Below are 17051 nucleotides of genomic sequence, written 5' to 3' on the forward strand. Positions count from 1 at the left end.
CTCTTTCCACTGAGCCACGCTGCTTCTTGTACTTTCCAAGCGCTTAGTACAGTGTTCCGCACACAGTAAGTGCTCCATAAATACGACTGAATGAATGAATGAATGAATCACAGATGGGGCTCACCGTCTTAATCCCCATTTTACAAATGAGGGAACTGAGGCCCAGTGAAGTTCAGTGACTTGCCCAAGGTCACGCAGCAGACAGGCGACAGAGCCGGGATTAGAACCCAAGTCCTTCTAACTCCCAGGATTGTGTTGTATCCACTAGGCCACCCCGCTTCACGTGAGTTCTCAGGGCGGCTAGTGACCTACAAAGCTTGCTCCTTGCTGCACTGGAACGGCTTGTTACCCAAAGTGGCAGGCACTGTTCTGGTTTCTTTCTCTTGTCGTCATGTTCTTTTGGAAGTCTCTGCTCTAAGACGGTTACTTTACTTCCAACAGATGACAGATTGGCTTTGCATGCGGCTGACTCCCAAATAGTCATTGCTTTGCCTTATCATTTGAGGTTCTGCTTCACTGTGTCTTTCAAAATGTTTCTGCTGCCCACCTTTTCTGGAATTATTCCACAGAAGCCGTTCACGGAGCATTCATTTGGGTTTCCTGTTCTGCCCCATTCTCCTCACAAGCCCGACCCAGCGAAGGTGTAATGCGGTAAGCATTGCTTAGATGCCGGTTGCATTCCAGGACCTCATTATTTCATTCATTCATTCAATCGTATTTATTATCATCATCATCAGTCGTATTTATTGAGTGCTTACTGTGTGCAGAGCACCATACTAAGCGCTTGGGAAGTACAAGTTGGCAACATACAGAGACGGTCCCTACCCAACAGCGGCCTCACAGTCTAGAAGGGGGAGACGGAGAACAAAACATATTAACAAAATAAAATAAGTAGAATAAATATGCACAATAATTATTTGTGTTCTGGCCTGGCACTGCTCAAGTACCACAAGAAGCTGGTGGTGGGGGGGGGAACTGTTATGGAAGTGGAACGGGGCATCGGTGCTGGATTCACTTCTCACAGCCGTTTAAAAAATAAAAGTGGACACCACGATTTCCTTGGCTACTGAGTACCGGTCCTTCCAGACTACTGCTTTGCTCCGGTAGCCGAGTTACTGAATGAACAAACAGCTGCAAATACTTCACCACAAACGAATGAACATCCGCTTTCATTTGGAAGAAGTCTCTGGAGCACGGGTGTGGAAGACAGAAGGTCACGGGTTCTAATCCCGGCTCCGCCACTTGCTCGCTGTGTGACCTAGGGCAAGTCACTTCCCTTCTCTGTGCCTCAGTTACCTCACCTGTAAAATGGGGATCCAGACTGTGGGACAGGGACTGTGTCCCTCCCGATTTGCTTGTACCCAACCCTCACGCTTAGTACAGTGCCTGCATATAGTAAGTGCTTTAACAAATACCATAAGGATAATCATTATTATTTAACCAGTCTGATATCACATTGCCATCTGGCCTTTTCTTACCTGCACTTGAAGTCACAAGATCCAGCTGCCAGCAGGACGTTGTTCGGGTGCCAGTCCAAGCTGAGGACGGTGGAACGGATGGGCTTTTTTATATGTTTGCTCACCCACCTAGAGGAGAGGAAAGCAGAATGTCAATTTCCACCCACACCTCAAGAGTGGTGTGTAAATTAACCACCTTTCGTTTCTACTCCACTGGTAACTTCCAGGCAAGGATTTACATTTGCCCGTAGAGTATGTTTCCTGCCCCAGAGATTTGGCGTTCTCAAAAGGGAAGAGATTAAACTGTAAAATGCGGGTTTCATCATCTCTGCAATTTATAATGCCCACCCTCCCAACATAGCTCTGAATTTAGCAGACTACTAAGGGCTCCAGAATTAACTGGTTTAATAAGAGTCTAGCACATCTGCACAACAATAGTCTATTCTCCAGTTGCAGACAGTTTGTTGACACCTCTGCTCTTTGGGGAGAATTCCCCACTCTTTCTTACCTTCCTCACTCCCTTCTCCACTCCTACCTCCCCCAACCCTAAGTTCCAGCAATAATACTATTCTATTTATTTTATTTTGTTAATATGTTCTGTTTTGTTGTCAGTCTCCCGCTTCTAGACTGCGAGCCCACTGTTGGGTAGGGACCGTCTCTAGATGTTGCCAACTTGTACTTCCCAAGCGCTTAGTACAGTGCCCTGCACACAGTAAGCGCTCAATAAATACGACTGACTGAATGAATTAAAGGCTATAGAAGTAAAGAAGTATTTAACAGTCAGAGGTTAGTGTTGTCTATTAGACGGTGCTCACCAGTCGTTTTCGGATTCAAAGTAGCACACCGATATAAGTCGAGCTCCGCTGCCCACAGCAAATTTATTCTCCAGGGGAGACCACTTTACAAAGGTGGCAGCACGATTAATCCTCAGGATCACCAGGGTCGGCTTCCAGACACCATCTTTTTGACTCCAGACGTAAGCATTTCGGTCGGCACCGCAAGTTACGATGCGATCGCTCTTGGGAGCCCAGTCAATACCTGCAATTTAGACTTTCCATGAATAATCTTTCTCTTGGCCAGTGGAAACTGTTTACCGCCCGGCCAAATAAGCGCCGAGACATTTGCTACCCACTTGGATTTCCCTACTGACAGATGTAAATGTAGCCGAACGTTCCCCAGATGATTTTTCCGTAAGGCGCGTCTACCAACTCCGTTGGGTTGTACCTCTCCAAGTGCTTAGTACAGCGGTCTGCACACAGAAAGCGCTCAATAAATATCACTGAGTGATTGACTGCAGTCCATTTTAGCTTTTAACAAGCCCCTGGCCTTGCTCTCCAGCAGCGAGTGCCAATGGCGCAGAATCTGACTAAGGAATCTCCGGCAGGGAAAATCGAAAAGAAATATCTTTGTCAAATTCTTAAATAGAAAACAGATGGCCAACTCCAGCCTCCCTGCAAAATTTGCTCGATATTACCTGGTGTGATTTTCCTACGTGCCGAGGTATGCACGGTCCAGCATGATGTGCTGTGCCAAATTAATTTACAAGGAAGAGGATCAGTCGCCCCTCCCCAAGACCTTTCGATCCCCCAAATCCTACCAAGACTCCTCTCTCTTTCCAGCTACTGTAGTTCCCAGTAGCTTCTAGACTGTGAGCCCACTGTTGGGTAGGGACTGTCTCTATATGTTGCTAACTTGTACTTCCCAAGCGCTTAGTACAGTGCTCTGCACACAGTAAGCGTTCAATAAATACGATTGATTGATTCCCAGGCCACCCCTGAACCCATCCTTTACGGTGACGGCCAGCTCGGCAGCTGCCAAGATCACGTGGTCGTAATCTAAAACGTTGCCGACATTTCTGACTTTTAGTTCTCCCTCAACGTTCACATGGTGGGGAGGGGAAAAAGTGGGGCAAGCAGCTTCTCAGCCACGAAGCTGTCTTCTCTTTCCTTTCAGGAATTTCGCTTTGCAAATGCTTCGTGCTTCCCCGGCACCTTGGCCGGGAGTCAAAAAATATCAGCGATTAATGGCGGTAACACAAAAAACTAAAACCAGGGAAACTGAAATTTTGACATCCCTTTGAGAAGTCTGCCATCACTTCTTCCTTTCTCTATATTTAGCGACTATTTTTCTCCACTGGAAAGATTCACAAAGAGGCGTTTAACCTTTGTATCTTTCTGAACAAATATGACTGATCCAGGGTTTCGTGCCACGGGGCTATATTTAGATTCTGCCAATAACAGGTTCAAATGCTTTCTTACAACTGAAAGAATTCTGTTTGAGCCTTTTGAGAGAAAATAGGACAGAGCCCAAAGCATGCCAAAATTCAAAGTAAGTGAAAAAAAGTAAGGCAAAACTGGATACTTCTTGACAGTCTTTGGCTGGTTTCTCTGTCTTTCATCGTTGCCTAATGTTACTTTAAAATTGTTTCCTAATATTAAGACAAACCAAATTTTCCTGGAAAACACATTAGTTTTCTCATTCTTAAACTGGCTAGGCTAGGGGAAGTCTTCTGAATAAAATCTCAAGGTCTGACCCACTGTGCTGAAGTTCAGTTCAAATGCATCAGGATCACAACGGTGCGTGGTAAATGAGGGAAGAGCTGGATGGAACACTTTTTCGTGACCTCCAAGATTTCTCTTTTTTAGGGAACAATGTAAAAAGCTGCAGCATGGTACATTTTTCTTTCACTTTGGAGAACATGGTCTTTCAGATTCTGCTGAGATAAGGAACACTGGGAATAAGGAAAAAGCCCCCCCGGCCAAGTGGCAGAACAGAAAGAGTTCTGTGCAGCTCAGACAGGTTCAAATAGTCAGAAAGGAAAAACTGCATGGAGCACCTGGCCCTTATTCAGCCCTAGTTCAGTAAAATGTTTCAAAGCACTGCGGTAATAGAGAACAGAGGTACACTTTTGTTTTTCAGACTGACATTAGTACATTCAAGTAAGAGGAAAACCCAGACTGTTTAGGGTGTGGCAAAGCCTTCTGTTTTCCCCATTTTGACATCTGATTTTGATGATCAGGGCAGTGGATCTTAGAGATAGTGGTAAATCACCCTCTGGGACTGACAAATTTCCATCAAGCCCTTAAAGGACTCCTGGAAAGATGAAAAGCAATCCTTTCTACCTTTTAAAGAGTCCTGACAATTCACAGGTCCCTGCTTCACCTGGTGGTGGTGGCAGGGGGGAGAGGGGTGAACGGGGGACGGCTGTCCACTCCTTGCACTAGGATTAAGATTAGGATTAAGGTTTGCTCCGTTCGGGGGAAAGGCGGCAGAAGAGAAGAGCTGCTTCCCTGCTATCGCTGCTCCTGACTTCTGTCCATAATCTCTCAGTGGCCCGGGAAGAAAAGTTCTACTTTCTTAACATCAGTGCTGTCTTAAGCCTTATCTCCAGTCAGAATTTTTAAATTTTTCCTTTAAACGCAAAATAAATGCATAAAACTCAGAGGTAGAGTGAGTCCCTTAGTCACCTGCAATAAGATTCAACCAGAATGAGCGGCGATTCGGTAGTCTCCTTGCCCCAGTCGCTCTCACTGGCCTCTCAGAGAAAAGAAGTACATAAACCGGCAATTGTTGCACTGGGTTTCTATTTATTCTTTCCTTACCTGTGATGTGTCCATTGTGTTCCTTTAGTTCATGAGCTTTCAGCCACTGGTTCCCATTCTTCTTGTAGATATGAACTTCGTGGTTGTTAGGGCTAATGGCGATCTCTGGCAGACAGAACAGGCCGGTTAACATTTGGATTTAAGGGTCTAACAGAGAGCAAAAGCCAAACGTTTCGGAGGATGTTCTGCTTTGTGTTTTAAATATCATGTCTTATGACCGTGGGTTAGTGGAGGATAATGAAACGGAGTGGATTTTAATCGGATAAGTGGACTATGCCAGGCAAAGTTGTACTTTTATAGCCCAGAAGCTGATAAGACCTCTGTGGATCAAAAAGATTAGCGTGGCCTACTGGAAAGAGCACGAGTCCACGAGTCAGAGGTCCTGGGTTCTAATCCCAGCTCTGCCACTTACCTGCTGTGTGACCCTGGGCTAGTCACTTAACTTCTCTGTGCCTCAGTTCCCTCATCTGCAAAACGGAGATTCAATACCTTGCTCTCCCTCCTACTTCGACAGTGCGTCTCATGTGGGACCTGATTATCTTGTATCTGCCCCAGCACTCAATACAGTGCTTAGCACACAGTAAGGGCTTAACGAGCACTGCCACCGTTATCGTTACTAGTCAAAAATATGGCAAAGATCCAGGGGTCAGGATAAACCACAAACTGAACAGCAGAAAGTAATGGTGTGCCATTATTAAAAAAAGGTATTGTGGCATCTCTTCACAGGAGTGTGACCTGCAAGAGGTGGGAAGAAATCCTTCAGTCAATCAATGGCATTTCCTGAGCACTTACTGTGTGCACAGCACTACACTAAGCACTTGAGAAGGTGCAATATAACACAGTTGGGAGACACATTTCATGCCCGCAACAAGATACTTCCACTAGGCCCAACACTGCCCAGACTTTCTTCAGAGCTCTGGGCCTAATTTGGGATCCCACGTTTTAAGAAGGATGGGGGGAAACTGGAGAGGGTCCCGAGAAAAGTGAGGAACCTGATTCAAGAGATGGACAGCTGGCCTTAGGAGGTAACCCTAAAAGAACCTATAATGGGTGCGTGCACTACGTGTTTTGAATAGAATTTGATTGTGAAATGGGTGAACGCTCTTCCAGTAGGGCACGTCTGTCTAGAGAGCTTGGAAGAAACTGTTGTGCACATTTTGTGAGTTTTTCTTCAGGCGGGATTCTTCAAGAACGGAGCTCTCGCATTATTAGGACGGTTCTCCTGTAACGTATATGAAGGACATTATTGGAACAAGCAGGAAAAATTGCAAAATGCTGCAGGAAGGTTTGGATGGACAAAAAGACTACCTCCTTGACTTCCAAGGGAGGTCATGGAGTCTCCAGCCTTGGAGATCTTTGAAAAAAAGACACACCAATGGTCCTGCACGGTTAATTATTCACCTACCAGGAGGCAGGGGGCTGGCTCAGAGTCCCTTTCCAGTTCTACTACATGAGTCTATCATTCTGTTTCTAAAGAGGAGACTCCCCTAAATCTGAATAAAGAGAAAATGGATAGGTGAAGCAAGCAAGAAAATCCACTTACTAATGTGGAGTGCTTCCTGAGAGTGGAAAGGTGGGGTTTTGTTTGTGTTTTGCACTAACGCTGACCAAGACTGCTTCTTGTAATTTTGGATTCATGCTGCAATTCAAATTATAATTCAGCATGTCATACTGAATAAATTTATTTTCATTACAGCCTCTTACATTTCTCCCCCTGTAGACTCTAAGCTCCCTGTGGGCAGGGATCATTTCTACCAACTCCACCATACTGTACTTTCCCATGTGCCCAATACAGTGCTCTAAACACTAAGCACTTAAAAATATCACTGATTGACTGACTGACTGATCGATCGACCATTATGGTTTATTCCCAAAGCTTTAAACCACTGTAATCTTCTAGGGTTTTCAAAACCTTAACACTTGCTTTTTCTTAATGGGAAACAAGAACACTCTTCGAAAACTGAGATTCTCAAGTGTCACCTTTACAAATTTAATCATTCAGATGCATTTTAAGGTTAATATGTTGAGAATACTATTTTATTTTTACGGCTCTGGCAAGTACTTTGGAGTACTTATGTGAAACAGATATAATTTCCCTAAGTTTGACGGGAAAACCGACCAAGTGTCAAGTCTACATAGGTGTAAACAAAAAGTCCAAGTCATGAGTTTTAACTCCCCAAATTGTCTCCACCACGGTTCCACACTTGTTTGCTGAAAACCCGAATTAGAAGCTTTATGTCAAGGTCTTGGGTTCCCCTCAAATACAGATATTCAATGAGTTCCCATTATGAGGCGGCAAGACACTTCCCTGACACAGTCTGTAACCCCAAATGAAGAAAATGATCACAGATCCCTTGAATTCCCTAGTACGGAGGAAGGTATCCGTAACACAGAAATATGAAAGGCAAACTTACGAGTTCGATCTCTGTTCCAGGCATGGCAGGTGATTGGTTCTAATAAAAACTGATGGAGAGACATCCTGAATGAAGGATATTCTTAGTGTTTTCAAAAAGGAAAAAGCTGAAAGGGAAGTAATGGAAAGTACTTTAGTCTAATTTTTGACATACCATCCAACAGTCCCAAAAGAATACTGCTGCCTGACTTTTCCAGGCTGACGTGTTCATGCTCGATCGTAGTAGTAGTAGTAGCAGTAAAGGCATTCATTGAGTACACTGCACAGTGTATGCATTTGGGAAGGTACAAGAAAAGCATGAGACGCGCTCCCCAGCCACAAGGAGCTTACGTTCTACAGCGGGAGCGGATCCCAACTTTCCAAACAGGTTGTGCTTACCCACTGCTTCCACTGCCTCGTCTCCACCTCCTTTCTTGACTCTCCCCAATCTGGTTTCCACCCTCAATTTGCCCGCTCTCTCCAAGGTCACCAATGATCTTGCCAAATCCCACCTGAATCCTCGGTCTCCCGGCTTCATCTGAAACTGAGGGCTACTCCCTACTCCTGGAACCACTATTTATCCTTGGATTTGCTGTTGTGGTTGTTTTACCCCTCTGACCGTGTTTTCTCAGTCTCTCTCATCAGCTCCTCTCCGTCTCCCATCCACTAACTATGGGTGCCCCTCAGGGCTCTGTTCCAGATACCTTCTCCTCTCGCTTTACGCTCACACCCTTCTGGAGTCTGTCCACTCCTATGTTTATAATTATTTTTCTATGTGGCTAACTCCCCCATTTACCTTGCTAATACTGACCTCTCACCTCCTCTGCAATCTCATGTTTCCTAATAATGTTGGCATTTGTTAAGCGCTTACTATGCAGTGCAAAGCACTGTTCTACGCGCTGGGGGGGATACAAGGTGATCAGGTTGTCCCACGTGGGGCTCACAGTCTTCATCCCCATTTTACAGATGAGGTCACTGAGGCTCAGAGAAGTTAAGTGACTTGCCCAAGTTCACACAGCAGCCATGTGGCGGAGCCGGGATTCGAACCCATGACCTCCGACTCCAAAGCCCGGGCTCTTTCCACTGAGCCACGCTGCTTCTCTTCTCTTGTTTCCTCCTGTAGAAGATCTCTACATAGATGTGAGAGGCAGCGTGGCTCACTGGAAAGAGCCCGGGCTTTGGAGTCAGAGGTCATGGGTTCAAATCCCGGCTCCTCCACTTGTCAGCTGTGTGACTTTGGGCAAGTCACTTAACTCTCTGTGCCTCAGTTACCTCATCTGTAAAATGGGGATGAAGACTGTGAGCCCCCCGTGGGACAACCTGATCACCTTGTAACCTCCCCAGTGCTTAGAATGTGCTTTGCACACAGTAAGTGCTTAATAAATGCCATCATTATCATTATTATGTCTCACCGGCCCTTCAACCTATGTCCAAAACTGAACTCACCTTCCTCCCAAACCCTCTCTTCCTCCTACAGTGCTCTGAACACCAAGCACTTAATAGACACCACTGACTGACTGATGGATCGATCAATTGACCCTCATGGCTTATTCCTAGATCTAATTTTCTAAAGGTTTCAAAGCCTTAACACTTGCCTTTTCCTAATGGAAAACAAGAATATTCTTAGAAAACTGAGATTCTCAAGTGACACCTGTAAGAACAAATTTGATCATTCAGCTGCATTTTAAGACTAAAATGTTGAGAGTGCTATTGCATTTTTAGGGCTCCGGCAAGCGAGGGCCTCTGAGTCTTTTGGAGTACTTTTGTGAGACAGATATAATTTCCATATATTTGATGGGGAAACCGACCAAGAGAAAATGGTTGGTTGACATGACCATCCAAGAGAGAAGCAGCGTGGCTTAATAGATAGTGCCACTTGTCTGCTGTGTGACCTTGGGCAAATCACTTAATTTCTCTGGGCCTTACTTAATTACCTCATCTGTAAAACGGCGATAAGAGTGCGAGCCCCCTGTGGTGCAGGGACTGTGTCCAACCTGATTAACTTGTATCTACCTCAGCACTTAGAACAGTACTTGGCACATAGTAAGTGCTTAACAACTACCATTATTATTATTATTATTATTTCTGAAGCCCGCAACCATGGTAATATCCTTGAGTCCTCCCTTTCTTCCATCCCCTATATTTAACCTATCGCCAGATTCCGTAGTTTTTTTCTCCACACTTCCAAGAACCACCCCTTCCTCTCCATCCAAAGAGCCGCCACATTGGTCCAGAAGTTTGCATATTCTGGCTTGGCTCCTGGCTAAGCCTCCCCGCTGATGTCCTTGCCTCCTGTTTTGGCCCTCTCCAACCCACACTTCACTCTGATGCCCAGATCATTTTTCTAAAATAGCCTGCACACATCCCCCACTTCTCAAAAGCCTCCTTCTGCATCAAGCGGAAATGCTTGACCAGTGCCTTTAAGTTCAGTTTTCTCCCTCCAATTTACCCCTTCGTCTCCCTTCTCATCCTGTTCACACACTTCAGTCCTCTCAAGTTAACCTACGCATTATGCCTCCTTCTCACCCCTGCCTGTCGCTGATCTCTTCTCACCTCTCCTCCGTACCTGGAATTCCCTGCCACTTAAAATTTGAAAGACCACAGCTCTCCCCATTTTTCAAAGCCCTTCTGAAATCCCCTCCGCAAGGCTTTCCCAACTAATGTCACATCTTCCCAGATTATATCCCACCCACTTAAGCACACCTCCTTTTCCTTCTTCCTCCTTGCTCTCCATTATTTTAGTACCTGATTCTGTAAACTCCTTGAGGACAGGGATCACCCCTTCTATCTCTACTGCACTCTCCCAAATGCTCAGTGCAAAGTTTTACATGCAGCAGGTGCTCAATAAACACTACTTATTGATCTGGGGTTAGAATTGGAGGGGAAGGGAGGGGAGGAAAGGAAAGGGTCTTCTACCATCAGCAAGACAAATGCAATTCATTTGTTTTCCTAGACCGATGCTGGGATGTACTGAGTCATCCACATTCTCTCACTAGGATCCCAAGAAGGCAACAGCCTGTGCTGTAAGATGACAGTCTACAGTCACTGAAGAGAAAATTCCTGTCAGATTTCCACAGCAGAAGACATCTTTTCCCTCACTCACAGAAGGCACTGTTGAATATAGCAACAGTCTAAGCCGTTTGGAGATTTCACTTCTCACTAGAACAGGAGGGGTTCGGCAATTAATGAGCTATACTGAGGTGTATTTGAGATGTATTTATAATGACCATCACCTGGGCAGTTTGAAAAAGAGGAGGAAGGGGGAAGAAGGCATCAATGAGGTAAGGGAAAATAGGGAACAAAAAGGGGAAAAATCCCCCAAATGCACAAAAATACAGACAGCAAGCTCGATGTGGGTAGCGAATGTGTCTACCAACTCTGTTATATTGTACTCTCCCAGGTGCTTATTAGTACCGTGCCCTGAACGTAGTGAGCGTTCAGTAAATACGATTTATTATTTTTTAAAAATCATTAATTCATTCAATCATATTTATTGAGAGTTTACTGTGAGCAGAGCACTGGACTAGGCGCTCGGGAAGTACAAATCGGCAACATATAGAGACGGTCCAACAACGGGCTCACGGTCTAGATTGGGGAGACAGACAACAAAACAAAACAAGTAGACAGATGTCAGTACCATCAGAATAAATAGAACTATAGCTATATACACATCATTAATAAAATAGAGTAATAAATGTGTACAAATATATACAAGTCAAAGGCACACGCTCTGAGTCTCAATTGATAAATACCAGGTTAATTGGGGCTTTAAGCCTTTTGACTTCCTCCCCTTCCCATCCCCAAAACCTTGGCCTTTTAGACTGTGAGCCCACTGTTGGGTAGGGACCGTCTCTATATGTTGCCAACTTGTACTTCCCAAGCGCTTAGTACAGTGCTCTGCACAAAGTAAGCGCTCAATAAATACGATTGATTGCTTGGCCCTAGCTCTTATGACCTGATGTTGTTGAGGAAGGGACTCCAGGCTACAATGCTGCCCTACGGCCCACTGACTGGTGTTCTGCTACTGCATGGCATGAACGTTTTTCACAAAGTAGTTGAGATATCATCATCATCATCATCAATCGTACTTATTGAGCGCTTACTGTGTGCAGAGCACTGTACGAAGTGCTTGGGAAGTACAAGTTGGCAACATATAGAGACAGTCCCTACCCAGCAGTGGGCTCACAGTCTAAAAGGGGGAGACAGAGAACAAAACCAAACATACTAACAAAATAAAAATAGAATAGATATGTACAAGTAAAATAAATCATAACCAAAGTGTTCCGAAGACCTCGGACACCTTGAAATACCAGGGCATAACCAAAGAGTCTATTTATTTTAACTAAATTCTCCACAGCGAATCTATATTGTGCACAAGACACTGCACTATCAAGATATAAAACATTAAACTTGGGGACTCACAAAACGTGGTTCCTGAAACGACCACAAAAAAGTACCGATCATCATCAATCGTATTTATTGAGCGCTTACTGTGTGCAGAGCACTGGACTAAGTGCTTGGGAAGTACAAATTGGCAACATATAGAGACAGTCCCTACCCAACAGTGGGCTCACAGTCTAAAAGGGGGAGACAGAGAACAAAACCAAACATACTAATAAGATAAAATAAATAGGACAGATATGTACAAATAAAATAAATAAATAAATAGAGTAATAAATATGTACAACCATATATACATATATACAGGTGCTGTGGGGAAGGGAAGGAGGTAAGACGGGGGGATGGAGAGGGGGACGAGGGGGAGAGGAAGGAAGGGGCTCAGTGTGGGAAGGCCTCCTGGAGGAGGTGAGCTCTCAGCAGGGCCTTGAAGGGAGGAAGAGAGCTAGCTTGGCGGATGGGCAGAGGGGGGGCATTCCAGGCCCGGGGGATGACGTGGGCCGGGGGTCGATGGCGGGATAGGCGAGAACGAGGTACGGTGAGGAGATTAGCGGCGGCGGAGCGGAGGGTGCGGGCTGGGCAGTTTATTCTGAAGCCAACCACCTACTGAGTTCACGTTGTCAAGGTACTGACGGACAAAATGCCCACAGCAGGTGGGGTTTCAAATTCAATGTGAGTTCTGCGCTGACGTATTTGATATGGAGGACGGGAAGCTGGATTTCCTTTCTTTTCCAGCTCCGCCTGGGGCCCTGGGTCGGCAGAGGCAGCAGGACGTAGGGTGCGATGCGCTGCCCGGGGATGAGAGCGCTGGGAATCCCGTCTGTGCCGGCCTAGGAAGTGAGGACAGCACGGTGCAACTCCCACTCCAAGTTGACCCCCTGGACCTTCCTAGGCAGAAGGGGGTTGGCCCTGGCCTTCCACTATGCCCCAAACTGGGCAGGTTGGGGATGCCGGCAAACCACAGAATTGTTTCCCACGTTGGGGGTGGTTGGTAGCCACGCTCTCCTGATATCTATCGGGAGTAATAATAATAATAATAATGATGATGGCATTTGTTAAGCGCTTACTATGTGCAGAGCACTGTTCTAAGCGCTGGGGGGGGGAGATACAAGGTGATCAAGTTATCCCACGTGGGGCTCACAGTCTTCATCCCCATTTTACAGATGAGGGAACTGAGGCCCAGAGAAGTGAAGTGACTTGCCCAAAGTCACACCACTGACAATTGGTGGAGCTGGGATTCGAACCCGTGACCTCTGACTCCAAAGCCCGGGCTCTTTCCACTGAGCCACGCTGCTTCTCTACAATGGCAACTGTCATACTGCCCGTGGGACCATTTCCTTCCGCGTCTCACTGACCCGCTCGGACACAGCGGACCGGGAGGCTGCTAGCTCCCAGGAAACAACTCCCAACTTGTACTTCCCAAGCGCTCAGTACAGTGCTCTGCACACAGTAAGCCCTCAATACATACGATTGAATGAATGAATGAATGAACTCCAGGGAGTCAGAGGACCTGGGTTCCAATCCTGGCTCTGCCACTTGTTTTCTATGTGACCTTGGGTTGTCTGTCTCCCCCTTCTAATAATAATAATGGCATTTATTAAGCGCTTATTCTGTGCAAAGCACTGTTCTAAGTGCTGGGGAGCTTACAAGGTGATCAGGTTGTCCCACGGAGGGCTCACAGTTTTAATCCCAAATTTACAGATGAGGGAACTGAGGCCCAGAGAAGTTAAGTGACTTGCCCAAGGTCACACAGCTGACATGTGGTGGAGCCGGGATTTGAACCCATGACCTCTGACTCCAAAGTTCCAGACTGTGAGCCCACTGTTGGGTAGGGACCGTCTCTATAAGTCCAACTTGTACTTCCCAAGTGCTTAGTACAGTGCTCTGCACACACTAAGCGCTCAATAAATACGATTGAATGAATGAATTTAACTTATCTGTACCTCAGTTTCCTAATCAGTACAATGGGGATTCAGTATCGGTCTCTTAGACTGTGAGCCCCTTGTGGGAGAGGGACTGGGTCTGACCTGATTATCTTGTATTTACTCCAGCACTTAGTACAGTGCTTGGCCCATAGTAAACACTTAAATACCATTATTCTTATAATTATTCCTGGTCATCATCATCATCATCAATCGTATTTATTGAGCGCTTACTATGTGCAGAGCACTGTACTAAGCGCTTGGGAAGTACAAATTGGCAACATATAGAGACAGTCCCTACCCAACAGTGGGCTCACAGTCTAAAAGGGGGAGACAGAGAACAAAACCAAACATACTAACAAAATAAAATAAATAGAATAGATATGTACAAATAAAATAAAATAAATAAAATAAAATGGTCTGAACAAAGACTATAAGATGCCGCTTATCACCCCGCAATTTCGCAGGAATGTTGTTGTATCTTTTAGAGCTGCTAAGAGGAGACGGAAATCCCCCAAGTCTGAAGCCTCAATAGGATTTGGACTTCTCCACTTTCCCAAACTCACCCCACATTCCCCATGTCATCTTTCCGCAACCCAAGAACAACTCGCTTCCGACAGAAATTTGGTTTCTAACACACACTTCAGAGGAATCTGGGAACACTCTTCCGACGATACAGTACGGTGCAGTGTCGGAAGAAATATTTTTCATGCACACCCGCAGGTTGGGCTATGGGAGGGAGGAAGGGGACTTATTATACAAGGAGTTTTCCTTAACATGGTGTTTTACAAGAACACGGCTCCCAGGTTATAATAATAATAATGTTGGTATTTGTTAAGCGCTTACTATGTGCCAAGCACTGTTCTAAGCGCTGGGGGAGATACAAGGTAATCAGGTTGTCCCACGTGGGGCTCACAGTCTTAATCCCCATTTTTTACAGATGAGGGAACTGAGGCCCAGAGAAGTGAAGTGACTCGCCCAAAGTCACCCAGCTGACAAGTGGCAGAGCCGGGATTTGAACCCACGACCTCTGACTCCAAAGCCCGGGCTCTTTCCACTGAGCCACGCTGCTTCTCATAATAATAACGATGGCATTTATTAAGCACTTACTATGTGCAAAGCCCCGTTCTAAGCACTGGGGAGGTTACAAGGTGATCAGGTTGTCCCACGGGGGGGCTCACAGTCTTAATCCCCACTTTACAGATGAGGTAACTGAGGCCCAGAGAAGTGAAGTGACTTGCCCAAAGTCACCCAGCTGACAAGTGGCAGAGCTGGGATTTGAACCCATGACCTCTGACTCCGAAGCCCGTGTCTTTCCACTGAGCCACGCTACACGGAAGTGTAGAAGTGAGAGAAGTGAGTGCCTCATTTTTGGAATCAGAGAAAACTGAACTACTTAAAAAAAAAATTAAATGATGCAACTCCAAAGAGACACACCCATTAGTCGGAAATTCCAACATACTCAATATACTATGTTAATTGAGGGTGGGGATTAAAAAGATAAGAATTAAAATGCAAACAAGAATGGAAGGGAAGGCCAACAAAAGGCAAATAAATGGAGCTAAGAGAGGAAAAACATCTTTTCAGATCACATTTCCATGGCCTGGCGCGCCACTTGATGGTATTCCCTGTCTGAACGCTCCCTCCCTGCCCAGAATAGGAAATCACAACAGGTTTGACTTCACCCCTCTTTTTCTGTAGAGAAGCAGCGTGGTTCAGTGGAAAGCGCCCGGGCTTTGGAATCAAAGGTCACGGGTTCGAATCCCGGCTCCGCCACATGTCAGCTGTGTGACCTTGGGCAAGTCACTTAACTTCTCTGAGCCTCCGTTCCCTCATCTGTAAAATGGGGATTAAGACTGTGAGCCCCGCGTGGGACAACCTGGTCGCCTTGTATCCCCCCAGCGCTTAGAACAGTGCCTTTGCACATAGTAAGCGCTTAACAAATACCATCATTATCATTATTATTTTTCAGAAGGCGAGGCGTCACGGCCAGCAAGGAGCGGAGCAGTAGTGGCCCGGGCGGGTTAGACGTCGTGCTGGAAGCCGGGACCAGCCTGAACTTGGCTCTGGAATAAGAAAAAGTGCCGGGACAGGAGAGTTCTGGGGTGCTGGAAACTGTGGGGACAGGACAGGAGTTGGAGGGACATAGTAAGCGCTTAACAAATGCTATTATTATTATTATTATTATTATTATTATTACCCATGTGGGGCCGGGGGCGGGAAGGGCTGTTTTGCCCGGCTCTTTCCCCACCTCCAACTATCAGCCATCTTTTTGGGTGTCAGCAACCACAGCCTCTCCCATTTATTCATTCAAGAGAAGCAGCGTGGCTCAATGGAAAGAGCCCGGGCTTTGGAGTCGGAGGTCACGGCTTCAAACCCCGGCTCCGCCAACTGTCAGCTGTGTGACTTTGGGCAAGCCACTTCACTTCTCTGGGCCTCAGTGACCTCATCTGTAAAATGGGGGTGAAGACTGTGAGCCCCCCGTGGGACAACCTGATCACCCTGTAACCTCCCCAGTGCTTAGAACAGTGCTTTGCACGTAGTAAGCGCTTAATAAAATGCAATCATTATTTATTGAGCGCTTACTGTGTGCAGAGCCCATTCCATTTTACTCCTCCCCTTTCACTCATTCATTCAATCGTATTTATTGAGCGCTTACTGTGTGCGGAGCACTGTACTAAGCGCTTGGAATGTATAATTTGGCAACAGATACAGTCCCCACCCGACAACGGGCTCACGATCTAGAAGGGGGAAACAGACACCACCACAAGTAGACAAGTGTCAATACCATCAAAATAGATCAATAGAATTAGATATATGCACATCATTGATAAAATAGAGTGATGAATAGGTACAAATATACACAAGTGCTGTGGGGAGGGGAAGGAGGTAGGGCGGGGGGGATCATCATCATCATCATCAATCGTATTTATTGGGCACTTACTGTGTGCAGAACACTGTACTAAGCACTTGGGAAGTACAAATTGGCAACATCTAGAGGCAGTCCCTACCCAACAGTGGGCTCACGGTCTAAAAGGGGGAGACAGAGGGATGGGGAGGAGGAGAGGAAAAAGGGGGCTCAGTGTGGGAAGGCCTCCTGGAGGAGGTGAGCTCTCAGTAGGGCTTTGAAGGGAGGAAGAGAGCTAGTTTAGTGGATGTGTGGAGGGAGGGCATTCCAGGCCAGAGGGAGGACGTGGGCCAGCGATCCACGCAACTGAACCCCTGCTCTGCGGGGCCAACATCTTCAAAGGCTGGTTAGCTTCCCCCGATCAATCCATAA

At 46.1% G+C, this 17051-nt stretch overlaps 1 protein-coding gene across 1 annotated transcript in view; it reads right to left on the reverse strand.

The window, feature by feature from the left end:
- The window catches only part of ARPC1A (actin related protein 2/3 complex subunit 1A), a 31900-nt gene that overhangs the window by 12279 nt on the left and 2570 nt on the right, over positions 1–17051 (reverse strand). Inside the window, exons 2-5 of the mRNA XM_038763431.1 lie at positions 7474–7579; positions 5060–5164; positions 2273–2495; positions 1479–1586 (exon numbers count right to left, since the gene is read on the reverse strand). Coding sequence (XP_038619359.1) covers positions 1479–1586; positions 2273–2495; positions 5060–5164; positions 7474–7537 — 500 coding nt within the window. The 5' untranslated portion in view covers positions 7538–7579. The remainder of the gene's footprint in view (positions 1–1478; positions 1587–2272; positions 2496–5059; positions 5165–7473; positions 7580–17051) is intronic.

This window comes from Tachyglossus aculeatus, chromosome 21 (genome assembly GCF_015852505.1).
Source record: "Tachyglossus aculeatus isolate mTacAcu1 chromosome 21, mTacAcu1.pri, whole genome shotgun sequence".
In the NCBI taxonomy this organism is placed as follows: domain Eukaryota; kingdom Metazoa; phylum Chordata; class Mammalia; order Monotremata; family Tachyglossidae; genus Tachyglossus; species Tachyglossus aculeatus.